Here is a 12,264-nt window from a genome sequence, read left to right as displayed (position 1 = left end):
TTGTTGTTTATAATTGTTGTTTATAATTTGCACAATTAACCTCCCTGTAGTTCGACCCCGGTCTTGTCGGGTTATTTATTACTTCGATACTCTTGCACTTGGAAGAAAACATTAATCTTTTAATCATGTCATTTGTGTCTACCATTATAACAAAAAGGTAAAGAAGTATAGGAAGTTATAATGGTTGGAGTGAAAATTGTTGCTAAAGTATCATTGGTTGGGAAAGGAGAATGAGTTTTATTTAAAGGAAATTATGTTTCATGAAAGACAATATGAGGTGTAACATAGACTTATCCAGTCAGAAAATCAAGACACAAATATCCTTTGTTATTAAAGCTATAGCTAAGAAAAATACACTGAACAAATTGATACTGCAACTTGTGATTATTATAAGGATGAATGAATGGGTAACACAAGCACCCAAACACTCTAAAAGACTTGTAATCAAGAATTTTTTGAAAAAGAGTGAAATAGAATGAGTCATGTTTAAGTGCGTTGCTTGACAATCTGTTTAAGAGAAAGGTTGTTGTTTAAAAGATATATTGCCAGAATTTCATTAGTAAGGAAGCACAAACTAACAAGGCCAACCTAGATTCAACAACATGCATGTACTTCCCCTCAAATCTCCCATTCTAAGCTAAGATGTAAGGGTAAGAAAAGTGATGAAGTATGCCAGATTGCTGAAGAAAAGCCATAAAAGACCTAAACTCGCCACCATTATCTAGAAATAAGATGAAATATAACATTCTCATATTCAGGATAAAACAACAATGTCAGTCACCATTATCTAGAAATAAGATGAACTCATATTCAGGATAAAACAACAATGTCATGTTCACACACACACACACACACACACACACACACACACACACACATATATGGTGTTCATATTAAAATTTACTGAAATTTTCACTAAAATCTTTGTAAAGTCTTCCTTATATCGGAAGGTCCTAAATTATCGACATCAACTTGTTTACACTTCTAATTTTCCACATCTCCTAACTCAATTTAACCCAATCATCTTGGGTCTCAAATGCATAAAACAATATTTTTCATCAACCACAATATTTATGATATACATTGAACAACAATTATTATTATGGATGGATAAAAGATATAAACATGCATATATGGAACATGATTATATGAAATACAAAATTAAATTCATCTAATCAAGTTTAAATATTAATTATACAAATTAAGTTGCACAAATGTTTCCATGTTTATAAAATATAAGATCATCCTCTAGACTACATAACAAAAGGTGAATCAAAGCTAAAATCTACTCCGACCTTGCATGTGATGAACCTGAAACAAAATTCATATTATTGAAATATGAATATTACAATAAGTACAGTGAAATTTTTTTTCAATAATTAAAAAAATAGATATGTATTCTTATTCTATTCCTTTTCCTTATTCGTTTCTATTATAACTCCTTCTCATTCATCTACTACAAATTGTTTCATCTCTCATTTCCAACTTCCATTCAAGATTCCATTAAAATCAACCACAACTGTCTCACCTACATATTACTAATACCTTACAAATACTTAAAACCACAACATCACACATAATACAATAACACCAATTTTGTGTATAATAATAAAAACATATAAAATAAATATTTCATTGTCATTCAATAATAAATTAACATCATTTTCAATACATTAAAGTTAATTTCATTCAAAAATATTTCATTATAGTTAATAGCATTAAACTTTCTTGTAACGCAAATTAATCAGAATTGCCTTCTTCTTCTTCTTCTTCTTCTTCTTCTTCTTTAATTTCATTGTCGTCATCTTAATCATAATATTCTATATCGATTTTGTCATTATCATCATCTTTATCAACTTGTGTATGTTTGTTGGTTCCTAAAATATCATTTAACTCCTCAATATCAACATCATCAAAAATATTTTTATCAACATGAAAAAATTAAATTTTCTTCTAGATCATTAAACGATGCAACTCAATATGGACCAACTAACTCATCAAGTTAAAAGACATGATTTTTCATAATTAATTCATCATTACCATTCTAAACAACCTAGGCATAATCCTTAGGTTTGGTTTTCACTCAAATGATCTTTTCTAAAGGAAGAAGTGTATATATAACATGTTTACAAGCATTGCTTAGTAGGAAAAAAAGTCACCATCAACATTGTGAAGTCTAGCCTTTATATTAATTTCAAACAAACCATGATAAGGATCTATTTTAATTCCTCTACTAGTGGTATCATATCAATAACATTGGAATAAAAAAGCTATATTCTACTCGATATGATATTGCAATTTAATTACCTCTTCTAACTTCTCACAGTAGTCAACTTTAAACTCATTTGAAGTCGATCTCCTACCATAACCTCCATTATTATATGTCTTTCTACCCTCACCATACTCTTCAGTATGAAAAAAATATTCATTGATGAAATACTCATTATAACACTTCACTTTTCTTTCAGGATTTAGACTTAGTAAATTCAAAGGAATACTAGCATTCTCTCCCAATTGATAAATCAGGCACATGAATTATAACCTTTAACAATTAACAAGAAATTTGTAATGAAAATAAATATCTTGAGATATAAGAATAATCAAATAATCTTTATATGTGTTATGAACCATGTGAAAAACTATTCATCTTGTAATTAAAAGACATGAGATTCAATCAGCTAAGAGTTTTAGGATAATAAAAATTGATGATGTTGCCTATAAAAGATTTAATAATCTATCAATTTATAATGGTATAAGAGATAAGTTTTCTGAAAGTAATGACATGTTAAGTAATATTACTTCAGCTTATCAAATTAAAAACCAAACACAAATTCATCATATCACGATGCCACATCATATAATTTTTCACCCGATGGTAGTGATAGTACAACATTGCTTTCAACTCTACCAATAAAGAAGTCCATTATGTTATTTTTATACTTGTTATCTATTAGCAAAAACCATTAATGGCAATTTTAAAAAATGCTTTAACATGATTTGTTAACATAAAGGTCTTGTTATTTTTTATATACTATGGACATGGTAATTTTTCATGAGTGCTTCAACTAAAAACCATTCCATATATAGAAAAATCATTGATAGTTTACATCAAAGCTACCATAATTTCAAAGTTCTATTTTCTCAATACATTATAAGTCAAATTCTTGAATGACCACAACTAATTCAACTCATCAATCAATGATAGAAAACAAACATCTATATTCCAACCTAGACTATCAGAAGAAAGTATAACCATTGACAAAAACATGAACTCCAGCCTCATACATATAAACTATCAGAAAAAAGTATAACCATTGACAAAAACATAAACTCCAGCCTCATACACATCTCCAATGACAAGTTGCAAATCATACATATCACCGGCCAATAAGATTAAGGAGTAGTAAATGACTTAAATGGATTAAATTTGTCTGTATATAATCCAAAATGCACATTCCTTGATTCCATTAAAAATTAAGGATACACCCTATTAAAATATTTTCATGCTTCACCATCGAAAGGGTGTGCCATCACTCCATCCACTACATCATATGAATGATACCATACTATATGCTTAGGAGTCTTTAGAGACATGAATAACCTTTGCAGTTTAGGTGTAATTAGGAAGTATCAAAGTTTTTTATATATGAAAAAAGTGCTTCCCTTGCTAGTTCTGGGTTATAACGAGCATTCTTATATATTCTGCACTTAGTTATCTATGCATTTTCAAGGTAGTATAACATGTAGAAGTTTGGAAAAATGTTATTTTTTTAGTATCCTAGGTTGAGGGGTTTCATTATAGATTTAGCAGTATAAAAGTTCTCTTTTAGCCTATTCCTTCTAGGTAAAATGCTTATTGCTCATTCAATAATTCTATCATAATTGATCTCATTCAACCCATGATCTCACTTGATAGTGAACATCGATGCAACAACCAATAATTTACTGTGATTTATGTACCCATCCTATAATGGTTCATCAAAATCTTTCAAAACACCAAAAAACCTGGCCATGTCTGCATTAGGTTCTTCATGAATGGTTGGAAACTGACCTATATAACCTTGATTCACTCCCATCACATGTATAACCATATTCCTATAAGGATTAAGATTGTTATCTACAATATCATGCACATTGCTAGAACTAGAAGTTAACCCAACTATTCTTACTATCATGGTCTCAAAAGGAACATATGGTTCCGTGTGTGCAAATTAGCACAAATATTTCTTTACAAACTCTTTTTATAGAAGATGCATCATTACAACATCTAGATCAAGATTTTTTTTACACCTCTTACAAGAACATCTAATTCTATCTTTACTAATATTTATAAAATTAGATAGTGTGTAATTAATAAAACCCTCAATCTCATTACAATAATCCAACCTACACAACCTTTGGGATGAACCTCGATACATTCATGAATGATTATCTATTACTTATATCAAACCTATATAGAATATTGATGACAACATGTATTAATTAATTATGTAAACAAAATAAATTAGCTTACATTGGTTTAACTCAAACTTATTCAATCTATTTTAATAGTACTCGTAATTCATTATCACTTATATACATTTCTCAGTTTAAATTTCTATACATTAACCAAAATTTTCAACTCAATAATAAAATATAAAAAAACCATTAAGTAAGCCATGCTTTATTTAATTACAAAAAACCTAAGTCATAAATTCAAAAAAATTCATCACTTTACAAACAAATATATATGTTTTTAAATCTCTAAATTTGTATAAATCATACATCCACACAACAAATTTGTGTGCGAAAAAAGCTATGAAACAAGTAAAAATTAACAATAAAAATTAACATTTTAATATTGAATTCAAACAAAAAATGGGAATTTTTGCTTACTTGATGTGGGAATTCTTAATAAAATTTGAATCAGAATAGGAATTTTGATAAACTGAGTGTTGAGGTGGTCAGATTTGTGGTGGAAGGTTGATTTATGATAAAATAGGAGGTATATTATAAGTTTATTACATATCTGGAAGGAAGAAGGAGAAATGGATGAGTGAGAGAGGAGGGTTGCTCATCAGGTCACAAATTTAATATTACAAATAGATTTATTGATGGGTTAATTTATTTAATAATTTTGCATGTAAAAATGACATGTCATTGCACATTTCTACTTTTTTTTTTCTTTTACTACTGTAATTTCCTTGATATATACTAAGGAAATATTTCTTTTGATATTCTTTGATAGATAATGAGGGATTATTTTGTCAATAAAATTCACTATAATCTACGGACATAATTTTTCCATTAGTGTTTTGGTCTATATTTGATAATTTTTTAGTATTACATATTTGCTAATTTTTTAGTATTAAGTATATAATATATGCACAGGTAGGTGTAGGTACGTATATAATATATGCATATAATATATGCACAGGTAGGTGTAGGTGTGTTGCACATAGCTAATAATTTTCATTTCAGGTGTTTGCTCTTTCAAATAATTCATTTATACAAGAGTCAACATGTTTTTTTTTTATAAAGATCCAATGGAATGAAATAAATCAAAATAATTTAATGGCTAGAAAAAAAAGATGACATGGCAAAAAAAAATAAAAAAATAAAAAAAAAAAAAAAAAAAAAAAAAAAAAAAAAAAAATTAGGTATCGAAGAAACATCAAAATTCCAATGATGAAACTGATAGCATCACCATAAAAATTTTGCAAGATGAATCCATAGGAACTATTCAAAGTCAACATTGGAGGTAGCAATGAGAGTCTAGTAAGTGAGCATGTCCCTATCTTTAGACTACTCATCGTTGACTTTGAAGTTGGCTTTCATGGTGTTTATGGATGAAACACCATGCCAATATATCTTTTTTGTGGTACTTGGTGTTTCATCGTTTTTGGTGTGTTTTTGATATTTTTTTTTCTATTTTGTTTTTGCTATGTTATTTTTTCTTTCTAGTTATTATATTATTTTATTTATTTCATGCCATTGAATTTTTACAAAAAAAAAATGTTGATTCCAGAATAAGTAATTTTTTTGAGTGTAAAAACTTAAAATTTTTTTAGTGACATGCGCAGCACACCTTGTTACGTATATACTATACGTGCGTATTAGCTACTATTTAGTTTGGAAATTATTTTTTCAGCTGTTTTGAGAAAACAATTTACTGCAAGTACTTTCTAGATGCATTGATACGAACACACGAAAGTTCATGGAAGAATCACCGAAAATTCCAAACCTGTTTCATGACAAGGGCGTGCAGGATGGTTGTCACGGTCATGGAGGAATCACCGACAAGGGCGTGCAGGATGGTTGTCACGGGCGACAAAGGTGTGCAGGATGGTTCCATACTTGAATACTATTTTTTTTTTAAATTGTTTTAATTAAATATTATTTTTGCCCGGATCCTGAAATACTCCCAAACTAAAATATACTGTTATAATTAAAAGGCAAAAAACCACCAATCGAAGTAGAATTGACCAGTGCCGAACAAATTATTGGTCATGAAAGGCGCTCCATTCCCCTCACAGTGTTGCCGTTTTAATTGACCACTGCCGAACAAATTACGGGTCAACAAAGTCGCTCCATTAGTGTTGCCTTTTTAATTGCTATCTTCTGTGCCAAAATAGTTGAAAACATTTTTCGAGAAAAGCCTTCAGAAAAATTTCTGAATTATCTTGTTTTTGTTCAGAAGAGAGCTTGTAAGTTTTAATTTAGAGAAGCTATGGATTTTTAATTTATCCCGCTTTCAAGTAGTCAACGACATGCTTTTATGTGAAGCCGGAATTAGAAAAAGAATAATAATCATGTTTGATTCCTTACAGATATTCTTATGGTTAACTGGGAATCCTGTGTTTGATTATGATATTTTCATCTCCTTTAACTCTTTTTCTTGATTTTTGTTTTCTTAGCATTTATCTAACGATTTGATAATTGTGTAGGCACAGGATGAACGTTTCTGGAACACCAAGAGTGCCAAAGGTTAGTCCCGATCATGTTTCTCTTGACATTGCCAAATTAGCAGAGTCCGTGGAACGAAAGTTGAAAAGCTTGCGTTCCTTTTCAGATCTGTGTTTCATCTACAGAGTTCCAAAAGGACTACGTGAGTTAAATGAAAAGGCTTACACACCTCAAGTAATTTCCATTGGCCCATATCACCACGGAAAAAAAGAGCTACAAGAAATGGAAGAGCAAAAGATACTGTACCTGAGGGAGTTTCTTGGATTGTGCAAGGTAAGTGTGAAGGATTTTATTGCAGCTATTGCAGAGAGAGAGAGTAGATTGCGTAATTGTTATGCAGAAACCACTGATAATCTAAGTAAAGAAGAATTTGTGGAAATGGTGTTGCTGGATTGCTCCTTTCTCATCATGTTCTTGCTGAAAGCATTTTCCTTTGATATCCAAGAAGCAAATACTGACCGCATATTCAATAAACTATGGATGAGAGAAGAAATACAGTTTGATTTGTGCTTGCTTGAAAATCAGCTTCCATTCTTCATTGTTGAGGACTTGTTCAATCTATCCAAAATACAGCACTATTGTGAGGAGCATTCCATGATTGAACTTACTCATGATCTCTTGTCACATAAATGGTATTCATGGGTGCCAAATGACATTTCGAAGCACCTCAAGTTGTCTAAAGCAGAGCATTTTGTTGGCTATCTAGCAATCTGTCAGCGGCCATCACAGCATATGCAGCCAACTAAACTTACAAATTTAACAGCTCCTAGTGTAGCAGAGCTCCATCAAGCTGGAATGAAGTTCAAGTTAGGGTCCAGCATAAACCTACTCGAAATAAAATATGATGACAATAAAGGGACGTTGGAGATTCCACATAAAATTATAGACGATCATACAGAAATCCTATTAAGAAATCTCCAAGCCTTTGAGCGATGCCATTGCGGTGTAAATATATATGTATGTGACTACATTACAATGCTCTCTTTCCTTGTCCCCTCAGCTAAGGATGTGGAAATACTTGTTAAGAATGGAATCCTAGAAAATGGTCTCCCTGATAATGAAGCAATTGCAAGCCTTTTCCGCAATCTTTCCAAGGAAAATTCTCTCGCCATTGACACTTTCTACTATTCTGGTTTAGTTGAAGATCTGAACAAGTACTGCAAAAAACGGAGACACAAATGGAAGGCAACCTTGAAACAGAAGTATTTTGACAATCCATGGACAATAATCTCTCTTGTAGCAGCTACTGTTCTTCTCATACTCACTATCACGCAAACAGTATGTTCAATCATTCAAGTTGTTTGATTTTGTTTTCTATAAATTAACGGTGTATTCTGTAATCGCATTCTATGAAATTACTATATATGTTCTTCAATAACTAATCAATTTTTTTTTTGTTCTTTTGATGTTGATGAGGTTTTTTACCATAATTTATGATTGAAGTATATTTTATGGCTACTTGATTAAATCTTACATAATTGTCGAAACAATATGAAAGAGTAAAGTTTAGATTCACATCCACCTCAAAATCATTTGTAAATAAGCTTATTATGCAAGACAGAAGGAAAGCAATTGTAGAGAGTAAGTTTATTATATGCATAAACCAAATCAGTCTATTTTTCTAAATTTCACTTGATTCCAAAACTTAAAAACTTGATCACATGCCTGCACTGTGATCCAACTGGATTTTGAGCCACACAATATTATTTCACAAGAAAGTAGGCACGCAGGGTGTCTCATCCGGGGCAAATACAGTACCGATGAACAGGAACCAGAGCAGCCTTGAAGATGTCATATTATGTCAACTTGAAGATGTCGCATTATATGCAGATCCTAATGCATGGAATCACACACATCAAACAAATTGCCAGTAAAGCTGATAAGCACAGATGTGGTCATGCAGCAGCTGGAAACTCGCCAAAACATCCCACAATGATGACATCAACTTATTTTCTAGCAAATTGCAGTAACTAATTATACAAGTTTGGCCGACACAGAATGACAGCCATAGAGAACTGCGAGTACATTAACTTAACCGTAAAGGAGAGCATTAGTCATAGACCCATTACAATCCCAGATCCTAAACAAAATAAACTTGTATAGCTAGGCAGGCGTTAAAAGGATCCACTCCAAGGTGTCGAACTTCATCGATATCCCAAGAACAGTAAAGCGTGATCTCTACAATTAGCATCTTATATATAAGGTATGGTTCGTGTAAGTTGGTTCATTAGGTGGCCAAAAGGTCAGATGCCGGTCCTATTGCTTTGGATGATTTGGAATCAGCTGGAGCTCTTGTTTTAGCTTGTAAAACCTGTACAGTGTCTAAAGATCTAATTCCCACTCCTCTACGGGTAACTGGGTTTCTTCAAAATGGAACGAAAGATCACTAACATCCTATCTTCATGTAAATGCTTCAGGAGATGTATCGCTTTGATGTCTGTAAAGTATTAACAGCATTGGGAATCTCCAGCAGCCGGTCCTGGCTTAATATTGAGAACTTCAAACGCCATAACTCTACGTGCAGGCAAGCCATCAAAGTATCTAATATATAATGCACACCGCACAGAAAATACACTTGGATGAGGTCTTTTACTAGATGCATGTATTCACATATGTGTAAGCATATTTTATTCTTGCTACAACACGTTTCAGAATAATCAAATTTTTCCTACGAAGTGTCAATGCAACATGGCTGTTAGTTCTTCTTGATCGGAGCCTCCTCACCCCTATATAGATAATGTCACCTAGCTCTTTATCTTCAACCCACATGTTTCAAAAAATGTCTCCAGCAAGTTCTTCTGCCCTGCTCCAACTCCTTGTTACTCCCTCCATCCACATTACCTTTTCAATCGCTGTCAATACCATCGGTTTAAGCGGCAGGACAGTGGCTGCTGACACTGTCCCTTCAGCAAAGAAAGTGGCCAACTTCGTCCTTGGCGATATTTCTCCACCTACTGAGAAGTATGGGTACTCAAGGTTGCCCAACAATCCATTGCCAAGACCCCTAGGATATCTTCTACAACCTGGTCATTATCCTTCCATCTCCAAAGAATTCGCTAATGAATAATTAAGTGCTGCAGCTACTCAAAGAACCTATAAACAAGGATATAGATCAGTCAAGTATAAAACAGCCATAAAGTCTTGTTGTGCATACTAGACCTAAAGCAAATATAAATAAAAACACAAACAAGTAGATTTATGTGGTTTTTCAATATCGAGTACGTCCACGGAGGCAGCAGATTATATATTATTGGAGGAATGATACAAACACTTAACTCAACCTAGTACAATCCCACAAAACCCGGTGTTGCACTCTTACACTCGGTATTTCTCTCAAATCTATACTTTCTCACTCTCATAGTTGCACTCACCACACTTTCACCCTTTTTGCTCTCACCACTTACACTACACTTGCCTTACATTGCTCTCTCTTTATCTCTATTTATAGGAGAGCTTTGGTAGATTGGTTGAGGGTGGTTGAGGATGGTTGATAGTGGTTGAATGGTGGTTGGAAGTGGTTGATGGTGGTTGTTAAATGAGAGGGTGGTTGATGATAAATGAGAAAAATGTTGAAAATTTGCAAATGTTGACAATTTGCTACAAATCTCCACCTTGACAAGATTTTTCCATTCAATCCTCGTGATCAATCAATGCTGCCTCTAACGTGCCATATGGCGCTGCACCCTAAAGGTGCTCAACACCGAGAGATGTTGACCAAGTCCAAACAATGTTGGAACTTGATCTCTGAGACACATTTTGTGAGCATGTCAGTTGGAGTATCTGTGATACCAATCTTCTGTAGCAGAATATCCCATACTTTGTGAGCATGTCAGTTGGAGTATCTGCAGTACTAATCTTCTGTAGCAGAATATCCCCTTCATCCACAATTTCTCGAACAAAATGAAATCGAACATCGATGTGCTTGGTGCGGGAATGATGAACCTGATTCTTTGCAAGACAAATAGCACTTTGACTATCACAATGGACATTCACGTGCTCTTGAACAATTCCCAAATCTTCAATCAACCCATGTAACCATATAGCTTCCTTGAAAGCTTCTGTTACTGCCATGTACTCTGCCTCAGTTGTTGACAAAGCTACTGTTGATTGTAAAGTTGACCTCCAACTTACAGGCCCTTTAGCAAGTGTAAACACATAGCCTGTTGTGGAACGACGCTTGTCTAAGTCACCAGCATAGTCCGAATCCACATAACCAACTAAATTTTGTTCGAGTCTATCATCCCTCTCAAACTTCAAACCAATATCAGTTGTGCCATAAATGTACCGTAGAATCCACTTAACTGCCTGCCAATGACCCTTTCCCGGATCATGCATATACCTGCTCACCATACTGACTGCATGTGAAATATCTGGTCTCGTACAAACCATTGCATACATTAATGCACCAACTGCATTTGCATACGGAATTTGAACCATATGCTTGCGCTCTTCCTCTGTGCGTGGAGACATTGAAGCACTTAGCTTAAAATGAGGAGCTAGAGGTGTACTTACAGGCTTGGTCTTACCATCTACCCCAAATCTCTTTAGAATTTTCTTCAAGTATTGGGTCTGTGTCAAACAGATTGTGCCTTTTCTTCTGTCTCTCTGAATCTCCATGCCAAGAATCTTCTTAGCTTCTCCAAGATCCTTCATTTCAAACTCAATTCTCAGTTGAGCTTTCAGTCTATCAATCTCCACCTTACTCTTTGATGCGATCAACATATCATCCATATATAAGAGCAAATAGATGAGAAAACCATCAAGAAGTTTGTGAAAATATATACGGTGATCAAACTGACTCCGCGTGTATCCATGTTCTATCATGAACTTATCAAATGGCTTATACCACTAGCGAGGAGATTGTTTCAATCTATACAATGACTTCTTTAGTTTACAAGCCCAATTCTTTTTCCTAGTGACTTTGAAACCATCTGGTTGAGACATGTAAATTTTCTCTTCCAAATCTCCATGTAGGAAGGTAGTTTTCACATCAAGTTGTGCTAACTCCAAATCAAATTGTGCAACCAAGGCTAACAGAATAAGGATTGAAGAATGCTTAACAATTGGAGAGAATACCTTATTATAATCAATCGCCTCCTTCTAAGCATAGCCTTTTGCCACCAATCTTGCTTTGAATCAGATGTTGTCTTTTCCAAGATTACCTTCCTTCTTGGCATATACCCACTTACAACCAATTATCTTCTTTCCCTTAGGAAGTTGTACCAAATCCCAAGTCTGATTCTTGTGGAGAGATTTCATCTCTTCATCCATTGCCTCTTTCCATTTTGCACTTTCTACACTCTGTACTGCTTCTTTGTA

At 33.3% G+C, this 12,264-nt stretch overlaps 2 protein-coding genes across 4 annotated transcripts in view; both read left to right on the top strand.

Annotated features, from left to right (window-relative positions):
* The first annotated feature begins 6,475 nt into the window (after positions 1-6,475).
* The window catches only part of LOC105107445 (UPF0481 protein At3g47200-like), a 15,757-nt gene continuing 9,968 nt past the window's right edge, over positions 6,476-12,264 (top strand). Inside the window, exons 1-3 of one of the 3 annotated variants that reach the window (XM_011001372.1) lie at positions 6,476-6,686; positions 6,927-6,966; positions 7,052-8,331. In XM_011001372.1, the coding sequence (XP_010999674.1) occupies positions 7,168-8,250 (1,083 nt within the window). In that variant the 5' untranslated portion in view covers positions 6,476-6,686; positions 6,927-6,966; positions 7,052-7,167 and the 3' untranslated portion in view covers positions 8,251-8,331. Of the gene's footprint in view, positions 6,687-6,926; positions 8,332-12,264 lie in introns of those variants that run through there. The other 2 variants (XM_011001370.1, XM_011001369.1) reach the window with 2 other exon arrangements.
* The window catches only part of LOC105107446 (dehydration-responsive protein RD22-like), an 11,614-nt gene continuing 9,059 nt past the window's right edge, over positions 9,710-12,264 (top strand). The window contains exon 1 of the mRNA XM_011001373.1: positions 9,710-9,844. Within this exon, the coding sequence (XP_010999675.1) occupies positions 9,713-9,844 (132 nt within the window). The 5' untranslated portion in view covers positions 9,710-9,712. The remainder of the gene's footprint in view (positions 9,845-12,264) is intronic.

The sequence above is a fragment of the Populus euphratica genome, unplaced genomic scaffold (assembly GCF_000495115.2).
Source record: "Populus euphratica unplaced genomic scaffold, PopEup_1.0 scaffold161.1, whole genome shotgun sequence".
Classification (NCBI taxonomy): Eukaryota; Viridiplantae; Streptophyta; class Magnoliopsida; order Malpighiales; family Salicaceae; genus Populus; species Populus euphratica.
The sequence above is the reverse complement of the archived record's forward strand: the minus strand, read 5'-3'. Positions and strand labels throughout refer to the sequence as shown.